Here is a 20,123-nt window from a genome sequence, read left to right on the forward strand (position 1 = left end):
GTTGAAGAAGGAGGAGAATGGCAAGTGGTCGACCTTTATGTGCATAAAGGAGGGAGGCCCTTGTGGAAGTTCATCTCCAGGTCCCCTTAGGTAGGCCCTGTGGGCGGGAGGCAGTGTAAACAGTAGAACTGGGTTCTCCAGATCTGGGCCAGGGTGAAGCCGGTGTGCACCCGCCAGCCTATCAGAGCTCAGCAAGGAGGACTTGGGGACAGACCCAGGGAAGGCGCTGTGTCTTGTTTTACAGGGTGGGGCCTGAACCAGGACCTCATGCACGCTAGGCGTGTGCTGTACCACTGAGCTACGTCCCAGCCCCTCTTGTTTTGGACTTTGAGACAAGGCCTTGCTGAGTTGCCCAAGCTGGCCTTGAACCAGCAATTCTGCCTCAGCCCCCGGAGGAGCTGGGACTACAGGCGTGAGCCACTGCACCTGGTCCCACTGGTCCTTTTGTTGGAGGAGTAGAAAGGGCCCTAGGCCAGAGCTCATGGGTTCAAGTGAGGCAAAAGCCCTGACCCACGCTGACCTGGCCTCCAGCACCCATCCCTACAGGCCACCAGCGTCTACCGATGTCTGCGCCAGCCCAGGTCTTGCTAACCACCGCACTAGACTAGGTGACCGAGCTCCCACACTCCTTAACTCTCCCCTCCCCTCCATTGTCACAACAGGTGTCCCTGTTACTCGCTCCTTTGTGGCACTTACCATAATCATAATAAAATAATAATTTTTTAAAAAAAATTCAGCTCTGACGAGTGTGAGAACCACCCGTAGCCCTGGCCCTCCGCCCAGCGACTCCCACACAGTCCCTGCCTAGTAATCGGTGCTGAATCAACTCAGACCCCAGGAAACACTTTTTAAGCCCTAGTGGGTGTCAGACACTGCCCTGGACCTGGGACCCAGGGTGAGTGGAGCCGAGCTTGTCCCACGGGGCCTGGGACACAGGCACCTCCCTGCCTCAGGACGTTCTGCTTCTGCTGCCCCTGAGCCTCTGATGGCTTCTCTTCCCTGTTCTCTGCAGCTATTCCTGGAGTTTGGGGTCCTCTGTGGGGGCAGCTTTTGGTGTCCATCGTCACAGCCATGCCAGCAGCACACACAAGCCGTGTGCTCCATTGTTCACAAGCCCTTGCTAGGTGCCTGCTGTGCTCGCCACGCAGAACGCTGGCCCTGGGCCATTCCCCTGCCTCCGCTTCCCCCTCATTCCCAGACAGCAGGGCTCCCAGGGAGGGAGCCTCATTTGTGATTTTCCAGGGAAAAAGGGACACGTGGCCCACAAGGCAAAGAAGAGAACAGCTGGACCGCACACCAGTCACGGAGGCCTCTGAGAGGCACGGCAAACCCCGCTGGACCTCATTAGTGCGTCACGGATAAAGCAGCACCTGACAGCAGACGCGTGTTGCAGAGAAGAAACTGCACAGGATGCGAGGAGCCAAGAGCCAGGGGGACAGAGGGAGAGAGGGATACAGGTTTCTTGTCATGGCCACCTCCCGTGCCTGCCTCCCTGTGCCGAGCAGGGAGTGCCCAGGGCCTGTGGAGTGGAGTAATTTTGCCTGGTTCCCAGGCAAAGGGAAGAGGAATGAATGTTAGGACCAAAACCACCTGGAACATTCATTCTCACCTTTATTTGTCTAAAATGAAGAGGCTGCCAGTGACCCAAGGTTGCTCTGTACAGTTCTGTAGGATGTGCACTGTACAACTCTAGAGGCACCACGCATATAACCAGTGTAGGTGTGTGCATGCGTGTATACATAGATACTTGATTGTATGTATGTGTATATGTGACATGTGTATAGGTGACATATGGTATATCAATTTTCTGGAAAATATCAGTGGAATATCTCAAGTGGGGTGTGGGTGATGGCCCTGCTGGGTTCACACTGGGGACTGGATCTGTGAGGGGGGGTGCACACTGTAGTATCAGAATCCAGTTCCCCTGGGGTGGGGGCTGTGTGGTGTGGATGCAGGTTGGTGGCTGGCAGAGCCAGACTAGCAATAATGATAGGGACAACATCCTGGGTGGGAACCAGACTGTGGGGGACAGAAGGCCCTCCAGAGGCTGATGGGGGGTGCGAACAAGGACCCAGGCGGATGTGGCCACGCCCTGCCTCCCTGGGCCTGGCTCAGGGGACTGAATCTTCCTCCTCAAAACACTGAGTAGAAGAGAGAGAAGTTCTTTTCTTCCCGTGTTTCTGGGAGAGGACTCTTACAGGGCTCTTTTTTACATGTACCCCCCACCCCTCGTTTTCTTATTACCCCACCTTGATATGATTTATTCATGACCTTTTTCAATAACATCTTTCATTTTCCAGACATAATCACATCTTCTGGCAGGAGTCTCTTCCCCTCCTGGGGTAGATAATTACTCTTGCAAATAGTATTACTGCTGCTAATGACTGTGAGGGGAGAGAGCCACGGCTGGGGGACGGCTGGGTAGGGGTGCTGGCATTTGAGGCATAGACCTGGTTTCTTCGCTGTAGACCTGGTGGGTGGAGTCTGCGGGCCGGGTCCCCTGGGTGCCACACCCTGGGGTATCCACCAGTCAGTCCTTCTAAGCAACTGTTTACTCTGGGGCTTCCGGAAGCCCCCGCAGGTAGGAGTCGGGCTGGAGCTCCGGTGGACTCCCAGCTAGTCCTGTCCTCAGGACTGACCCCAGCTCCCTGCCAGCTGTCCTTCAGGGAGCCTGGCCTTGGAGGCCTTAGCCCTGGGTCCTTCGTGTCCTTATAAGTCCTATCATCTGGGACAAGACCACTCTGAACTGCAGTTTTCTCATCTATGAAATACACCAACAGTACCTTCCTGGCTTTCCTGGCAGAGGTTCGGTGAGGACCAGCAGCTCAGGTGTGAGGGGCTGAGGGCCCAGCCTCCCTCCTGGAGAAGACAAAGGGTGGGAGGCCACCGAGGCCCTGGCTGAGAAATGAGGTTGCTGGGATTGTCCCCTATCCTAGGAAGAGGCCTGAGAAAGTGTCAGTCTGTTATTTAACAATGTGCCCACAGCCCCGTCCTGTGCAGGCATCTTGGTTTACAGGTGAAAGCACAGGCTCTGGGTTCAAAGAGCCATAGGCTCCGCTCCCGTTGGCCACTTACCAACCAGGGAAGGTGACTTTTCCTCTCTGAGCCTCAGTCTCCCCATCTGCCAAGTGGGTCCTAACAGCCTCTGTTTAAGAGTTGCTGTAAGAATTGACCAGGAGTGTGGAGGTGGCCTAGGCCACCCTGCACGTCACGCTGGAGATGGGAGCATGGTCACCCCAGGCGGTTGTTGGTTTCCTCTGACTTGTGGCCCCCACCCCACCCTCTGGAATCTGAGGGCTCAGACCCAGGCCCTCCCCTCCAGGGCTGGGCGTAGCAGAAGTCCCACCAATACCCGAGGCTCAGAGGAAAGGGAGCCTGGGTGTGTTTAGAGCAGGGCCTGAGACCTGCCCCAGCACCTTCTTCCGGGCACAGAGGGCTGAAGTGCCGGGCCAGGCCCACAGCCCCAGCTGGGAACCAGGGAGCAGGTGGGACACCAGGAACATGGCGCAAGAGTGTGGCCCGAGATGGCAGGCTGACTTTTCAGAACAGTAGAGTCAGCAATTTTCCCTAACGAAGCCACAAACTACGGGTCCCCAGGGGAAGACTGGACTCAGCCTTAGTGACACAAAGCCAATCTCCACGACTTTGCTCCGTAGATTAATGGCCCACATGACTTCACCTGCTCCCGCCCTCCTCCAGCACCCCACCACTGTCCCTCCCTGCACAGGGAAACATCGGTAGGTGTCGGACCATCATCAGGAGACTCATGACATGGAGGTAAAGCGGAAAGAGCACTGACCTGGGAGTTGGGACCTCCACCCGCGGCTTTCTGTGGGACTTGAGAAAAGTCACTTTCCCTCTCTGACCTCAGATTCTTTCTTTGTGCAGGGAGAAGGTGCACGGTGAAATGCAGAGCATCCTTCCATCTCTACCCTCAGGAGTCGGTTCCCACCTTTACCTAGTGAGTTCCGTACTGCATCTCATTCAGTGTACCACTGACCTGCAGGACTGGCATTCTTAACCCATTGTACAGAAGGGAAACAGGGACTTGAAGATGCTCGGTACATTGCCTAAGCTCACACAGACAGACAGACAGACCACGTGGGATTCCAACCCAGGCCTCTCTGACCCCAAAGTTCATGCCCTTTTACTTAATGCTGTATCTTTTCCACACAGCCACATAATGAATCCTGGTAAATGTTTATTGAGCAACTACTACACTCCGGGCTTTGTTCCAAGCATGTATCTATTTTATCTCATTCAATCTTAACAATCACACTATAACATAGTACCATTCTTTATCTTGTCTTATAGATAAAAAGCTAGGGTTTGAGATACCTAAATAACTCCACCACAGCAGGTGACTGCAGAGCTGGGGCTTAAGTACTGGAGCGTGTGTGTGATATTTTTGGATTGTTTCTGCTACTTAGCACTGTCGGTGCTTCTTTGCTCAGGGGGCTGGAGCAGCCAGAAGGTAAATTCCTCATCTCCAGCACAGCATCCAGGAAAATCTTTTACTACTATAATTAGGAAATTAGTCAATAGTGGTGGAGGTGGTGGGGCACAGGAAGCTGATTTTCTGCTCTCAGGGCTAATAGTTTATAGACCTCAGTTTGATGAAGAATGAAACGATTAGAACAGGAAGCGCATCATCATCCCTCACCTGGCGGTCACTTCAGTGTGCATCCTCTCCTGGCTGTGCCTACCCTCTCTCCCCAGCACCCCAACAGGCAGGCGCTCTCTGTCCTGCTGGGGGAGGCCGGGAGAGGGGACGTCTGTGAAGGACCCTGGGAGGCTGGGAGGAAATTGAGTCCCTGCCCCGCTGATCTGCAGTTTCATCACTCTGGCCCCCTCCTGCCTCCCTGGCCAAAGCAGCTGAGGTTTGCACATGAGCCACGCAGCGACAGCGCGCAGAAGGGGAGACAAATGCGGCAAGGAGTTTGTTCATTTGGGTGATGGAGTGCTCGCTCCCTTTGCCGGCGCGCAGGGTTCAATAACGGCAGACAGGGCTTCAAAAAATCGCAGCATAAATAGATGAGCCCTTTAAGGTAATAGAAATGCTGTCATCCCTGGGGAGAAATATGTGCCCCCATTCCCCCCGGGAGGGGGACACGGTCCCGCCCCCACCTCCTGAGCTCCTTGTCCCCATTACAGCCAGAGTCGAAGGGGACATCTACGGAGGGACGGCCACTGGGGCTCCATGTGCGAGGACGGCTGGGAGGGGGCCTGGGAGACCAAGTCTTTGCTGCCCTAGCAGTGACCACGCAGGCTGCTCCCCGCAGGCGCCACGGTGGCAGCCATTAGTCCTGGAGCAGCGGAGGGGGCTCCATCAGGATGGCATCTCGGGAGGCCTTCATCAGGGCAGAGAGGGCTGGCCAGCTGCGGAGCGGGGGTGGGGGAGTTGGACATTCTTCCCTGGGAGGAGGAGGCCACCCTCCGTTCTGGGGCTGCTCTGGGGGAACCCCAGAGCCCTCAGCCCCAGCAGGGGGAAGGCTTCTGCTCACTTGGCTTTGCTGCCACCACCCGAGCAGGGCCCCGGGGCCAGGCCTGGTCGGTCTCCTGAGTGGGACCCCCTTGGTGACAGTATTGATGTTTAAAAAATGGCAATAACTAAAACGTGCTGACGGGTGGCTAGTTTGCCAGCTCTTCTAAGGGCCTTGCAGGTGCTGGTGAACCGAATCCGCCCAGCGCTTCCGTGGGCTTTAGGGTTATTCCTGTTTCACACGCAACTAAACAGGGGCAGGAGGCCCAGCGCCCGGGTCTGCGTGACCTCCACACAGTACTGCCCAAGGCAGGGGTCTGCCATTGTCCAAAGAATGCAGAGGGGGTGCTGGAGGGCCGCCATGAACTTCAGAGGGGTCAACAGGCAGATTCAAGTCCCAATCCTGCGGGCAACGCCATGAATTTCCCTCCCGCACAGAGTTATCGGGAGACGCGGCCTTGTCCTCAGGGCCATGTGCAGTGAGAAGGCTGAGAAGGATGTGTGTGGGTTCTAGAAGGACCGTGGGAGGGTGTTCTAGGCAGGGGGACAGCCTTGGCAAAGGCAAAGAGGCCCTGATGTAGGTGGGGAAAAGGAGGCCATGTGTGGCTACCACACAGGTTCTGGCAGGACTGAGCCAGACATGAGACTAGGGTGGACTAACTATTTTGTTTAATGTTTTGTTTTGATTTTGGGTACTGGAGGTTGAACCCACGAGCTACATCCTAGTCCTTTTCACTTTTTATTTTGGGACAGAGTCTTGCCAAATTGCTCAGGCTGGCCTCCAACTTGCGATCCTCCTGCCATAGCCTCCTGAGTAGCAGGACTACAGGTGTGTGCCACAATCCTGACTTGGGCTACTCAGTTTTGAGAGCAAGTTACAAAGGGTTTGCATGTTCTTTGGTGGGCTCTGAGGGGCCATGGTAAGGGTGATGTGACCTGAACCTGCAAGTGGATGGTCAGCTCCACCTGCCCCTCATCCACGATGCAGCGACTCCTCTAGCCAGGGTGGGTGGGTGAAAAGAAAGGTCCTCACCTCTTCAGAAAGACTCTGCCAGGACAGAGCTGCAGGTACGTCAGGACTCAGTTGGTCTGAGCTCCCCTCACTGACCCCTCATTCCACCTCCAGTTCACCCTGATGCGCGGCATGGGTTCTGAGGGTGCCTAGGGACCCTGCGTGGTGCTGTCCAAGGTGCTGAAGCAATGTCTCCCCTTTAAGTATTCCCTTTGGAATGACTGGAACCCCCCTCCCACACACACTGTTTCTGTTGGGCAGAGAATTTCATTCTCATTTTACAGGTGAGAATCAGAAAATCCAAAGGAGGGTACCCAGAGCTATGAACTTGCTTATGACCTTCCAGCCCAAGACTATCCTCCCCACTGGGAAGCCCTAGTGAGATTCACCAATGGATGTCCCCAAATAATGCCATTGCTGCTGCTGAGCTAACGGGTAACATGCCCAGGGTCTCTTCCCACCTTCATCCCCATGTCTGTTCCCCAAATGCTGACATGTCCACCTCACAGTGCCTCCTGGGACTGACTGATCACTCAGGGTGATGCACAGGTGCTTGGGTGGATCTGCCTGCAACAGCTAGCTCATCCTGACACTGTGTGTGTGTGTGCGTGTGTGTGTGTGTGTGGGTGTGTGTGGGTGTGTGTGTGTGTGTGCATGCCAGGACTTGGGGAAGCAAGTCCCCTCACCACCCTAAAAACTTAGCATTTCTACCAGGGATCTATTATGTTCCAGGCACTAAGCTGTGAGTTTTCTGCATGAAGTTTCCCACTCTCACAGCTAAAGTCTCCTGTAACAGATGAGGATATTCAGGCTGAAGCAGGACAATGACTTGCCAGGAGGTGGGAAAGCCAGGATTTGAACACATATTTGTGTGGTTCTACAGTGCCCCTTCCATCAGAGCTCATCAGCTAACAAAAGAGCTTTCGGGGGCTCCCGCCACTACTGGCTTCTTAATCCTAGGTGAGTCACTTATCCTGTTGGAACTTCAGCTCCTCCATTTGCAAATCGAGGAAAGTGCTCGTGTACCGCTGCAGGGCTCCCGGGAGGCATGGAGGAGATGATGTAGGCAGCACGGACTCAGTGAGTGTCGCTGCTGGTGTGGGAAGGATTATTATCAGAGCACGACTCCTTGGTGGTGGCTGGATGGGCGTCCAATGAGCCTTTGCGTACACATCCCGCCCCAGTCCTTAGCAGAATACATATCCAGTGTTCTGGTGAGAGGGGAGAGGGTGAGGGCCAACATGCCCAGCACGCCTGCTTCTTCCCCATGTCCCTGTGCCCTCTGGAGGTGGGGACCACCTGGCTGGAGCAAGCAGGTCACTGAGGTCCCAGGGATGGTTCTGGACTATCTCATCAGCACTGTGCCTGGTGGTGTTGAGCCCAAGACCCCTCCCAGCCCTCAGAGAGTTGGCATTCATAGAGCTGCACGACATCCTGGTGGGAGGGGACAGCTGAGGATGTGGCCTCCTATCCATGACCAAGCATGTTGACTACTCACATCTGACAGCAGGCAAGACTGCTTGACTCCTTCTATCTTACAGATAAGGAAACTGAGGCCCAAGAAAGTGTCCAAGGTTACCGAGCCTAGGGTGAAGGTCTCTGAACTCCCAGAGACTGGATCTTTTAATTAGCCCATCGCCAATTCCCTATCCTAAAGCCTGTTGGGAAATAGACAAACCATCCAACAGACAAAGGCACATCTAATTATTACTGACTACGGGGTAGTTTAAGGGGAGTGTGCTCTGCAGATTTATTGTCCCATCCCCCACTTTGGCCAGAGCTGGCTAATTTCAGGAAGTCACATACTTGGGAAGCTGGGGTGAGGGTGAGAGTAACAGTATCCCCCTTGGAGCCTGGTGCTTGCAGAAATGAGTCACTTGCTTGCTAAGAGCCACAGCCAAGTAATATGATGCATGGCATTTTTGGTTGAAAGGTGACGCTAGCAAGCCATTGAGATGATATGATTATGTTAAGATCTGCATTCATATGGATATTGGACTCCTGCTGTCCACCTCGGCCTGCTACGGGACTCCTGGAGAGTTCCCATTGGTTGGGGAAGTGCGGTAGGAGGGAATTCCGGAGGAGGGACTTCCTGTTGGGGTCCGAGAACGCCGCATAGGTCGGTTGGCAATCCCCCGGGAGCATGCGGGGCATTGGCGGCAGTTTCAAAAATAAAGTTTGTTCCTGCTTGAGTGGCTCGTGATTTTGTGCCCAGCCAGACTGTGGCACTTGCTGGTTGAGAAGAGTTGACTGTGCTGTAATCACCTTGAGGGGACCCTGCCTAACACCCAACAGGGCCCCAGAAAAGCCTTTCCAGGTATAATGAGGCTGAGCAGGAGATGAATGGCAATTCACGGGGTCTCACCAGGGCAGCGTGGCTCACCATCTGTCTTCCTCCTGAGCCCCAGGCAGGAAGGACTCCACTGTGAGATGATGCCAGCAAGCATCAAGCCCCCCAGAGTTCAAGGACAGGAAGTAATTTGCATCCCAGATGGGAGGCGGTGGCCTGGCCTCTAGACTAGTGGAGCTCTGGCTGGAGGCAGTGAGCACAGCAGCCCTTCTCCCCAGGCCCTCCCCGCCCCTCCCAGGCCCTGATTTTCCCTTCTTCTGAGGAACAGAGATTAAGCAGGGATCTGGGGGTGAAAAGGGGGAACAAGGAGGTGGGGCTCTCAGGGCACCCAAGACGACGCACATGAGCAGACCGTGACACCCCTCAACGAGTCCCACCCGCTTGGTGCACACGCCTTTTTGCTCTTGCTTTCCCTCATGTCCCCTGGAAGTGTCTATTTTCCCAATTTTTTCGTCCATGGAGTCCACATAGCAGATCATCTTGGACATCCGTTGGTTCAGCTCCCCTGGCCACTCACCATGTACACTCGCCCAAAGTCACAGAATGACAGAATGTTCACGCTGGAACTTGGCTAGGGTCGGGACACCCCATTAGCAGTCGGGTGCAGTCAACTTCAATCTCTTGATCATTTGGTTCTGTGAGATTTTTAATCCCAAGTAATTATTCTCTCCTACCTAAACCCCAAACCTAGGGTGCTACCATTTTTCCATGGAAGTTATGGACCACCACTCACACCATTTCAGGCCAACTAGAAGGAAACCTCTAGAAGGAACAGACATTTTCCCTTTAAAGACACCAAAGAGTTTGTTTTCACCCAGCTTTATCTTTACTGAGGAGGAGGAAGAGACGCTAGGCCATGATTTGTCGTGCTTTGCAGACCAGGGATGACCTGCCCTCAAAAGACAGTGTCACCAAGTAAACAAGCCCCTCTCTTGCCATTCTCATGACAGGGCTGTCTTGCAGACAGTGGGTCACCACCCTGGCAGCACACTGGCTTCAGTCAGATCACACCCAGACCAACAGGGCCAGGTATCAGTGCAGCCCCCGACCAAAACCACAGCTGTGCATTCCCTTCCTCCGCAGGGTGGGGACACACCCGCAGCATCAATCAGCTTGTCAAAGCTGCAGAGCCTCAGGCCCCACCCAGACCTGCCACTTCTGAACCTGACATTCAACAAGGCCCATTGCTACAACGGCTCTGGGTGGCCTTTCTCTACACCAGTAAGCAACCTCGAAGGCAGGTGTTCCATTTCACAGGTGAGGAGGCAGAGCCTAAGAGAGGTTAAGCCGCTGGCCTAAGGTCACACCGCCAGTGAGTCGGACAGCTAGGATGTGACGCAGATCTGTTTCCAGAAGCCACACTCTTACACTGCACAAACCACTTCCTATAGCACAATTAAAAAAAAAAAAAGTCTGGGGGACCTGTGCACGGGGGTCCTTGGCCTCACAGCGAATGCCCCACCTTTGAGTAGGATTCTACTTCCAGTGTCAAGTTCCCCAGAATCAAACCTCATAAAGACGAGCATAATTCATGAGGAAACCCAAACAGTAAACAAACACGTGGGGAAAATGTTCACTCTCCCTAGTAATCAGAGAAATGCAAATTAGAGCAACAGTGAGGAACCATTTTCTACCTATCTAATTAGCAAAGATTTTTTTTTTTTTTTTAATGTTAGCGAAATTGAAATAGGTATACTCACAGACTACTGGTGACAGTGTGGATTTATATAACCCTGCAGGAAAGTGATATGGCAACATCCATCAGGAGCCATAAATATATTATGCCCACTGACCTGGGAATTCACCCTAAGGAAATAATTCAATAGGCGTGGGGGGAAGTGGTAGGAACCGGCTCACTGCGAGCCGGCTGTGAGCGCTGGCATCAACTTCATATTCAGCAGTAAGGGAATGGCTGAGCAAACTGGGGGTTCACGGGCTCCTGCAGTTCTGCAGCCATTTAAGATGATAATTAAGACGCAGCAACATAGAAGTGTAGGTGAAAGAAGGCAGAACACAAAACAGCCTATGTGCGCTGCGGGTATTATGATGTAAAAATGTCACCCTCATGAGGACAGGACAGGGAGGAACTGGGAGGAACTGGGCACAAAAGAAAGCTAGTGTTTCAGAGCAACACAGAAGGTGATGGAGTGACCTCCTCAGCTGTCGCTTTTACAATGACAAACCCCAGCCCTTGGAGGACAGCCTCAGGGGCTCTCCTGTCATGGTCTCTCTGAAGGGGACACAGGAGACACTTGTGTCCTTCACCCCTGGGCAAAAGGCCAAACCCCTCTTGCCAGGGGGGAGCTGACCTGGAAGTGGTCAGGGAGGCCATGAGGGGCCGTCCTGTCTTACCATGAAGCCTGGGGCACAGGTGCAGCTCCCAGTGACGCTGTGGCAGTCGGCACCGTTCTGACAGGTGCAAGGCAGCTGGCAGCCATCGCCGTAGTAGCCAGCAGGGCAGGACTCATTGCAGTGGTGGCCAGACCAGCCTGGCTGGCAGGTACAGGCTCCAGTGACGGGGTGGCAGCTGAGTCAATGAGAGAAGGGGGACAGTCCGTCAGGGTTGTAGCCATGTCCCATATTCTGCTCACCCTGAACCTGGTCTGCTCAGCATAGCCGGATTGAAGGACCTGGGAGGTTAAATGGCTCCATGCCTTGTTTGTTTATCAGAAGATACCCAGACCACATGAATGGCCTCATGAGTCCCCAGAAACAGGCTCAGGGTGGTTATGTAATTTGCCTAAAGTCACACAGCAAGGATTAGCTTGTAGCAAGATCAGGATTAGAATCCAGACCTTCTGACTCCCAAACATGTACTCTTTATGAAACAAATACACAGAGACCAGAGTCTCTAGTCCCTCGTCATGAAGGCTACGGGGTCCAGAGTTTCACACACACCTCACCCAAGGCAGATCCCTAGTGTGGCCCAAAAAGATGGCAACGACACTCAGGGCCTCCCCGACTTGCAGGTGTTTGATGGATGTCAGATGAATTAAGACCAGACCCCAGGGCAGATGTGGCCTTCCCTCGCAGGCAACATCTGCACCACAGAGTCCCCCGAACCTGTGCTTTGCTAAGGCCCTTTCATGGCAGATGGGCTCTTTCTGATCCAACGAGGCCAGAGAAAGGACCATTTGGCTGGAGGCGGGTGCTGCCTGGCTTGACCCCAGAGAGGGCAGCAACCTCTGGCAGGCAGTGATCCAGCAGCCAACGCCCATTCATGGTCAGGGGGATGCTGGATGTGCTGCTCGGAGCTCCTACAGGAGTGCGACACGGACGGCCACAGCTGCTGCGGCCAAAATCCCGAGGCCACATTTCCCTCCCGCTGCTCCACATCAGGGACACTAAGGTGGGCAGCTGCTGGGTGAACTGGCCTTCTCTGGTGCTCACCTCTGGTTTCAAGGCTCCCCCTGGAACCAACCTTTCCTAGAACGGCTGGGAGCTGAGGCTGTTCCACCCGCTTCCTTCCTTTCCTCTCCCCTCCACGCGGGTCAGAGCTGCATTGCGGTCAGACGGCTCCCTCCCCGTTTTCCTTGCACACAGATGTGTCCCCTAGTAAATCGTTGGCATTTGGCATATGCCTCTGGGACTGCCCAGACTCACACACCAGAAAGGAGCTGGATGGTGGAAACAAGCCTCGACACTCCCCGAGTGTCCCCTGCTCTGGAGTCCAGCTCCCAGGAAACTATCCAGAGAAACGTGCGCTGGGCTGGCAGGAGCGGCCACCAGGCCTCTTTCTGCTAAGTTCCAGGAGGGCGGGGCTTTGTCTTTGGGCCAAGGATGGGTTCCCAGGTCCTGGCTCAGAGTCACTGCCCAATTACATATTTGGGAGTGAGCACAGCTTTCCCTGAGTTTGATTGTATTCTGTGTCTGTTGACACGTCTGTCACCGGGGCGCGGCTCTCCGGGGGGAGTCCTTGTCTGTCTCACTTACCTCTCAGGGCCTGGCAGGGGTCCTGGCACAGGGGAGGCACTTAATGTATATTTGACGAATGAATTAATGAACCAACTAATTATGTGCAGCCCAACCAAGCAGCTTCTCATCTGGGGGCCCTGGTTTTCTCACAGAAAATGAGGGGGTGGACAGAGGCAGACGATTCCTGAATAGTAAGTGCAAGTAGCTAATAATCATTTTGGAAGATGTTTAGTCTCATTAATCATCAAGTCAAAACAACAATTGGATCTCACTTTTTTCTCTACCAAAACAGTAAAGATGGTTTTTTTTTTTGTTTTTTTTTTTTTAATGCTGGTAAAAATTTCAAAAATGATTTGAGGTTACGTGTCAGGAGACCTAAAAACGTTCTGACGCTTTGGTCTCGTAATTCCATTTCTAAGAATCTATCCTAAGGAAATAATCAGAGTCATGCAGAAAGATTTATGCACAGAGATGTTCCCTGAAGCATTATTTATAACTGTGGAAAATGGAAGCAATTTGAATAATAATAAATAATATGTGACCAGGCTATTAAAGCACCAGGCACTTTACACACATATTTCTAACCTTCAGCAGGCCTGTGCATTAGGAATTTGAGCCTTTGCACAGAGGGCAGCTGGAGGTTGCATGACTTGTCCAAGGTCACACAGCGAATGGGTGAGTGGTAGAGCAGGGTCTATCTGGCCATATTGATCTCCTGCCTCAGGCTGTCTCTGACACCAGGGTGATGGTCAAATGAATGATGATCATCCGCATGAAGGAATGCTAGAGAGGGATCCATTCGTTTTCAAGATATTTAATGACATGACACAGAGTTGTTATGATCTGCATCTGAAATGTCCCCAAGTCTCTTGTATTGAAGGCTTGGTCCCCAAGGCAGCAGCCTTCACAGGAGGGGCTTTTGGAAAATGATTGGATCATGAGGACGGTCACCCCACCAGGGGGTTAAACTATCTGATGGGTTCATTCGTAATTTTAATGGATTATTGGGAAGTGGTGGAAACCGTGAGGTGAGACCTAGTTGGAGGAAGTAGGTCCCTGGGGTGTGCCCTAGAAGGACATTTCTTGTGTGTGGTCTCTTCCTTTCTCTCTTCTCGCTCATCTTCTCTCTCTCTGAGGAACTTCCCTTTGCCATGCTTTTCTGCCATGATGCTCTGCCTCGATCCAGGCCCAAGGCCATGGAGCCAGCAGACCATGGACTGACGCCTCTGAGACCATGAGCCAAAAACAAATCTTTCCTCTTCTAAGTTGTTTCTCTTGGGTTCTTGTCACAGTGACCAAAAGCTTCCCAACACATGTTAGTGAAATAAATACATTCCGTACAAAGTCATGATCTGAAATATGAAAAAGTGAGATAGACACAGACATGGATGAAGAATGAACAATTTACGACGAAATTTCGTGCTGACCTCTAGGTTTAGAAATTATGAGTGACTCTTTTAAGTTTTTTCGTTAAATGTCTATGTATTCTCTAACTTTCCGAAACTGAGTGTCTTATCAAATTTATAAACAGACGCAAAACAATTAAAAATTGTAAATATGTAACAAAGAAGCAATGGGTGTAAGGGATGAGTTCTTGAAACTTTCTGACCTTCACATTCTAGAATCAACACCCCGTCCCCCTCCGAATATTGATGGGCACAGATGCCATGGGCAGAACCCACTTGGTGTCCCTGACCCTCCGCCCTCTCCTCTCAAAGCCCTTAGGCAGAGTCTTTCCAGGTTTCAACTTTCCAGGGGCCTCTCTGGGATTGAGGCTTAGGGTAGGGGGACCGGCTCAGTCACGGTCATGAGGGCTGACACGCTTGGACCCAGGAACGACCCAGTAAGTCCTGGCTGCAGCCACTGGCCCTCCCCAGTCCTGGAGATTCTAAAAAGGGTCTCAGGCACTTTCCTGCTCTTCTCCTCAGAAGAGTCTTCTGCTCTCTCTGCCTCCAGAAGCATTGGGCTGGAATTCCACTTCAGGCTCTCACTGTGGCCAGGGTGTGGCCCCCCGAAAAACACACCTGCTCACGGTGCAAACCACACGGACTGCGCAGAGCTTGCCTTTCCGCCTTTGATCTCTGCCGCCATCCTTGGCTGCTTGGAGACTGTCTAGATGCTAATTTTACTCTCCACTCTGGGAAACAGAAGGCCCAAGACCAGATCTGAAATCATCCTTTTCTTTCTGCTCTTCACATCTCTAGGATACTATTTCCAAAAATGAAATATCTGTGTTCTTAATTTCAGTATTTGTCTTATCTTATAAAACTCCAAAAGTCCTTTTGAAAAGAGCATGGGGGAATGGACAGCTGGGGACCGTGGTCACTGTGCTCACGCCTTTGTCCCTCTGGAGGGGGACTTGCACGTTCCCTGCTCCCAAGCTTCTCTTCCTCCCACCTTGAGTCCCAGGCCCCTGAGGAGGCTCAGGCGAGACCCACTATCACTGTGTGCAGGCTGGCTCCAGTCTCTCTGGTTTCCCCTGCTTTTCTCCTGTTTTCCCCAGAAAGAGATTAATCACAGGCTAATGGGAACTGAAAGATGGACAACGCGGGAATCTTCTCAGAGTGGATTTTTCTGCCTTCCTCTTGGCTGCGCTGAGATTTCCATCAAGGCCTCATCTGTTGGCTAAATCAAATCTTGCAGAGGTAATACATGATTGCGGCTTCTGGCATTGGTCTATGACAATCCAATTGTGGAGGGGACACTTGGAGGCCTGATGCTCAGGGTGCTCTTCCTCAAGGTTACTCCTTTATGAAGGAGGGTGGCTTCTTTGTGTGTGCTACAGAGTTGATGGAGTGGGGAAGCTCCCGGCCACTTCTTCCTTCCCAGGGTGTGACGTGACCCTGGGAAGCAGCCTGGGTGGGGGGTGGGAGCACAGAGAGGTTGGGCTGGGTGGGCCGGACTGTGCTTGGCTGGCCTCAGGAGTACTTTGTCTTAAGACCTACAAGCCATTAGGGAGCAGGAGGCTTTGTGGTAAGTTGTGCAGAAGTTGGGGGGAAATGAGATGTGGCTTCCAGGGATCTCACCTTCATCTCTTGGGGAGTTGGGTGGCAATTTCACTTTCAAAGACCACTAGAGAGGTTTCCCCCACTAGGCTGATGGAAAGTGATGGACAGGCGGGAAACGGGCCTAGAGGGGAGAAGAGCAGGACATTTGCATAGACAGAGGTCGGTCTGAGGCCAGGACCTCAGGTCCAACACCCACCCCGTAGCGCGACTTAACTGCTTTGAGATTGGGAGTCAGAGAGTCGCTCCTTTGCTTTTCTTGAATCCCAAGAGAAGCCTCTGTAATGGGTCAAAGGCTCATGAGGAGAGAGGGGCTGACCTGTGTCCACTCAGAGGGGAAGAGCTCTTCTCTGTGTCCATGAGATCAAAGCCAAGCGCAGCATGAAGGAGTCCAGCTAGAGCAGAGGCTGTCAACCTCAGACCGTCTCACTTCCCACCTGACCTGGGGAGTTGGCAATGACTGGAAGCATTTCTGATGGTCACAACTTGGGCATGGGAAGGGGACACCACTGTTATTCTCTGGGTAGAGTCCAGGGATCCTGCCAAACACTTCACAATGCACAGGACAGCCATGCGCAACCAAGGACCATCCAGCCCAAAACGTGAACAGTGACAGGATTGAGAAAGCCTGAGCTAGACAGAACCAAATAACGTTTGGGGGCCCAGCCACTGGGGCAGTGTGCTAGGAGAGAGGGGTGAAATGTCAAAGAGCAAAATTAGGCAGACATCAGGTCCCGTGCAGAACACCTGGAGAGATGAGCTGTTCAACATGAACGCAGTGACGCTTTTTCACTGAAGACCTACTCTGTGCCAGGCGCTGTGCAATACTGACATAGCAGCCACAGAAATGGACAAGCCAGGCCACTTGTGCCCTCAGGGCCCAGGCGGTGACAAAGCTCCCCTTCAGTGAGAACATGAATTCTGAGGAGCACGCCTGGGGTGGCCTGGAAGGCACCTCGGAGCCCCCACTCCCAGGAATCGCTACTGCCTCCCAGTCCCTGAAACATGACATGCGTTAAAGACAGTAAAGCAAATAATCATTAATATTGGATGGGCTGAGATTAGCGACAGAGAAGAGGGAGTCCTTCCAGATTAATAATGCATGGAGGACTCCTTCAGAGGAGAGATAAATTATGCAGGGCACGGTTGCTCAGGCACGGGAGGAAAACAATAGCTCTTTAATTTGGGGCTTGGCTGGATCTCTGTGGCAGAGACTCCCCCTGCACTGGAACTCAGCAGAAGCCTTGCGGAAGCCTTGGAGCCTTCCTTGTCTTCCCAGCGGGGGTGGGTGTCCCCGTGTGGTTCTGACAATTGGAACAGAGGCAGCTGCCCATTCCCTGACATGGGGCCCTGTGTTGAACGCCTGCTCTGCAGACCCAGCCCAGTTGCCACCTCCTCCAGGAAGCCTTCCCAGACCAGGGTAGCAGTCTCTAACTAATGGTAGGTGTGGTTAGGTGAACAGAATTTTCCTTCCTCAGCAGGATAGAATATAGAGCTGTGCCTCTGGTGTTGTCTTGTATTTGAAGAAAAATGGTGAAATGTACTCAGGGTGAGTGAGCACTCACACCTGTTCCTGAGGGCCACCTCATGGCCCAGCCCTAGAGCACTCAGTGTTTGTTGAATGAATGAATGAGCGAATGAATCCCAGGTCACGTAGAGCTGGGTTTCTGGCTCCAGCACCTCTCTGGACAGTCTCCTTCCCAATTGCCACCCTTGCTTAGAGCCACCTCCGCTGAGCCCTGAGGACCATTTTCATCTAAGCCATGACACACGCTGAGGGGCCTCTGCTTGCAGTGACCAGAGACTCCTAGGTGACCTGTGAAAAACCAAGATGGCAATGAAGAAGGGCAGAGGCTGAGTCCAGCTGTCCTGGCACCAGGGCTGCAAACTGAGTGTACTCTGCTCCCCCAACAGCAGCAGCACCACTGCCCAGAGCAGCCAGGGCCCCGGGGGCTGTCCACAGTCGGAGGGAGAGGGGTGCTCCCCGCATCTGCTCCCACCAGGTGAGAGGCAGCCAGAACCAAGGGCTGGGTCTGGCTGATCAGCAGAGGTGACTCAGGCTGGGGCATGGTGAGGGAGGGAGGAGCCTTCAGGGGCAGCCTGGGGCAGCCTGGTTTCTCTACTTGCCAGGTTCGGGCTCCTTTGGCAGCAGGGGCCAGCTTCTGCTCAGGTGCCCCAAGCTACAAAGGACTGAGAAGCAGGGAAGAGCAGGCCCCACGCTGAGGCCCTGATGAAGGGCTGGCTTCTGTCCCTCCTGTTCCTCTACCTTGCCAGGACCTCCTGGGACAACGCTCCCTGGGCCCCAGATGGGTCATACGGATTGTTAAGGTCCCTTCTGGTATCGGCTCTCTGTGGTGCAAGGCCCTGTGGTCACCACGCCCTCTTCCTGCTGCGGTGTGTGGGGTCCCCGAGAGCCCCCGTCTGAGGTGCAGGCAGCTGTTTGTGGAAGAGAGAAGCGAGTGGGTTCTGGTCCTGACTCTGGCCACGTGGCCCTGGCTTCCCCCCTGGTTATCAAGGCAGTTACAGGAGCTGATGGCTGAGGTCTCCCAGCTCCCGCCCACCCTTGCCACCAGAGCCCCCTGCCCCGGCCCAGACCCACCTGATGGTGTTCTCGGGGTCACAGGGGCAGGGCAAGAGGCAGCCTGGGCCGTGCAGACCCTCGGGGCACAGTCGCTCCTGGCAGCGCGGGCCCTTGTAGCCGGGTTCACACTCGCAGGCTCCTGTGCTGGGCGAACACTGGCCCCCGTTGCGGCAGTCACAGCGCTGCGAGCACTGGAAGCCGAAGGTCCCGAAGGGGCACTCCTCTTGGCACCTGTGGAGTAGCAGAGTGGGCTGTGGCTGGGCTCCCTCACCTGCTCTTCCAGATCCTTCCAGAATGTTCCCTTCCCTGCCTCCCCAGCTGATGGCCTCCCTCCTTTCTCCTCCTCCAGGAAGCACTCCATGGTGTAGTTCACCCGGTCAGCTCCCTGCCTCAGGCCCGGTCTCCTTGGCACCCCAGCAATGAGTTTATGCACCCCAGCAATGACAATTATGTTTCACTGAGGCCAAACCTGATGTGTTTTCTACTGGTGGTGAACTCCATATGTTGTGGTTTAAATGTTTGTATCTCCTCCAGAATTCAGGATGGAACTTAGTCCCCAGTGCAACAGTGTTAAAAGGTGCTGCCTTTGAGATATTAGGTCACCAGGCTTCTGCCCTCCTGAATGGATTCATGTGCCCATAAAAGGGCTGGAGGGAACTAGCTAGGTCCCTTTCTTTGTCCTTCCATCCCTTGTAACACATGAGGACACAGCGTCCAAGGTGTCATCTTAGAAACAGAGACCAGGCCTTCACCAGCACTTTGATCTTGGCCATCTGGGCCCCCAAATTGTGAGAACTGGAAAACCATGTTTATAAATTACCCAATCTCAGGTATTTTGTCATAGCAGCATGAATGGACTAAGATGATGTTTAGTATAAAACTTATCATCTAACCACTAAAGCCACTCAGTGGCTTTAAATACATTCATACTGTCATGAAACTATTACCACCATTCATCTCCAGAACTTCTTCATCTCCACAAGCTGAAACTCAGCCCCAATTAACAATAAACCTTATGTTTAAAATATCTATCTTAACATGTCTGAAATCAGATAAGTCGTATAACTGATGGTGTGACATAGTTTAATTATAAGTATTTTTCATTCTTAGCAGTGTATAAAATAACGATGCATCTTACAATCAGTGGCATCTTAGGTTTGATGAAATGGGGTAATTTTGTTTCTCTGTGTTCAGTTGGGACAGACTTAAAGTCTCTCTTCTCTGCTGAGCGATGATTCTCCTTCCCTAGGTGGGTCTTCCCCTGAGGAGAAGAGGCACCTCCTTCATCAGATGGGGGCCATTTCCTTTTCCTGGGACTGGACATCTCTTCAAGGCTGGGGCCAGGACTGGGTCTCTCCGTCACCTGTGAGCCCCCATTCCCACCCCCACGAGGAGGACTGGGCCGTTTCGTGTCCTGTGTGTGCTCCGGCTGGTGCTTAGAGTGCCCAGCATAATAACAATTATTCTTCACATGACTCACAACCCCCAGGTGTGGATCCTCTGTGGATGGATGTGACCCCTCTGCTGACTGAATGTGCCTCTTGCTACTGCCCAAGACTAGTTCCCAGGGCAGGCAAATTCATTGTCCTAGCAGCTAGACCCTGGCAAGGTAAGGGTAAACCTGGGGGTGACTCCTGCATCCCTATGACAAAGGGAAATGACCTCTGGCCTCTGGGGTTTAGATTCTCAGTTCCCCAGTGCTGCTGCAGTGGTGTGGACAGTGGAGAGCCGACCCAAAGGATACCCATGTCCTCGTCATAAAATGGGACATTAACGAA

General features: G+C 53.2%; 1 protein-coding gene across 5 annotated transcripts in view; it reads right to left on the reverse strand.

Moving 5' to 3' along the window:
* Megf11 (multiple EGF like domains 11) overlaps window positions 1–20,123 on the reverse strand; it is a 205,303-nt gene that overhangs the window by 37,274 nt on the left and 147,906 nt on the right. For all 5 annotated transcript variants that reach the window (XM_026384875.2, XM_077799502.1, XM_077799504.1 and 2 more), the window contains 2 exons: window positions 18,364–18,576; window positions 11,197–11,371 (listed from right to left, as the gene is read on the reverse strand). In XM_026384875.2, coding sequence (XP_026240660.2) covers window positions 11,197–11,371; window positions 18,364–18,576 — 388 coding nt within the window. The remainder of the gene's footprint in view (window positions 1–11,196; window positions 11,372–18,363; window positions 18,577–20,123) is intronic.

The sequence above is a fragment of the Urocitellus parryii genome, chromosome 6 (genome assembly GCF_045843805.1).
Source record: "Urocitellus parryii isolate mUroPar1 chromosome 6, mUroPar1.hap1, whole genome shotgun sequence".
Lineage (NCBI taxonomy): Eukaryota > Metazoa > Chordata > Mammalia > Rodentia > Sciuridae > Urocitellus > Urocitellus parryii.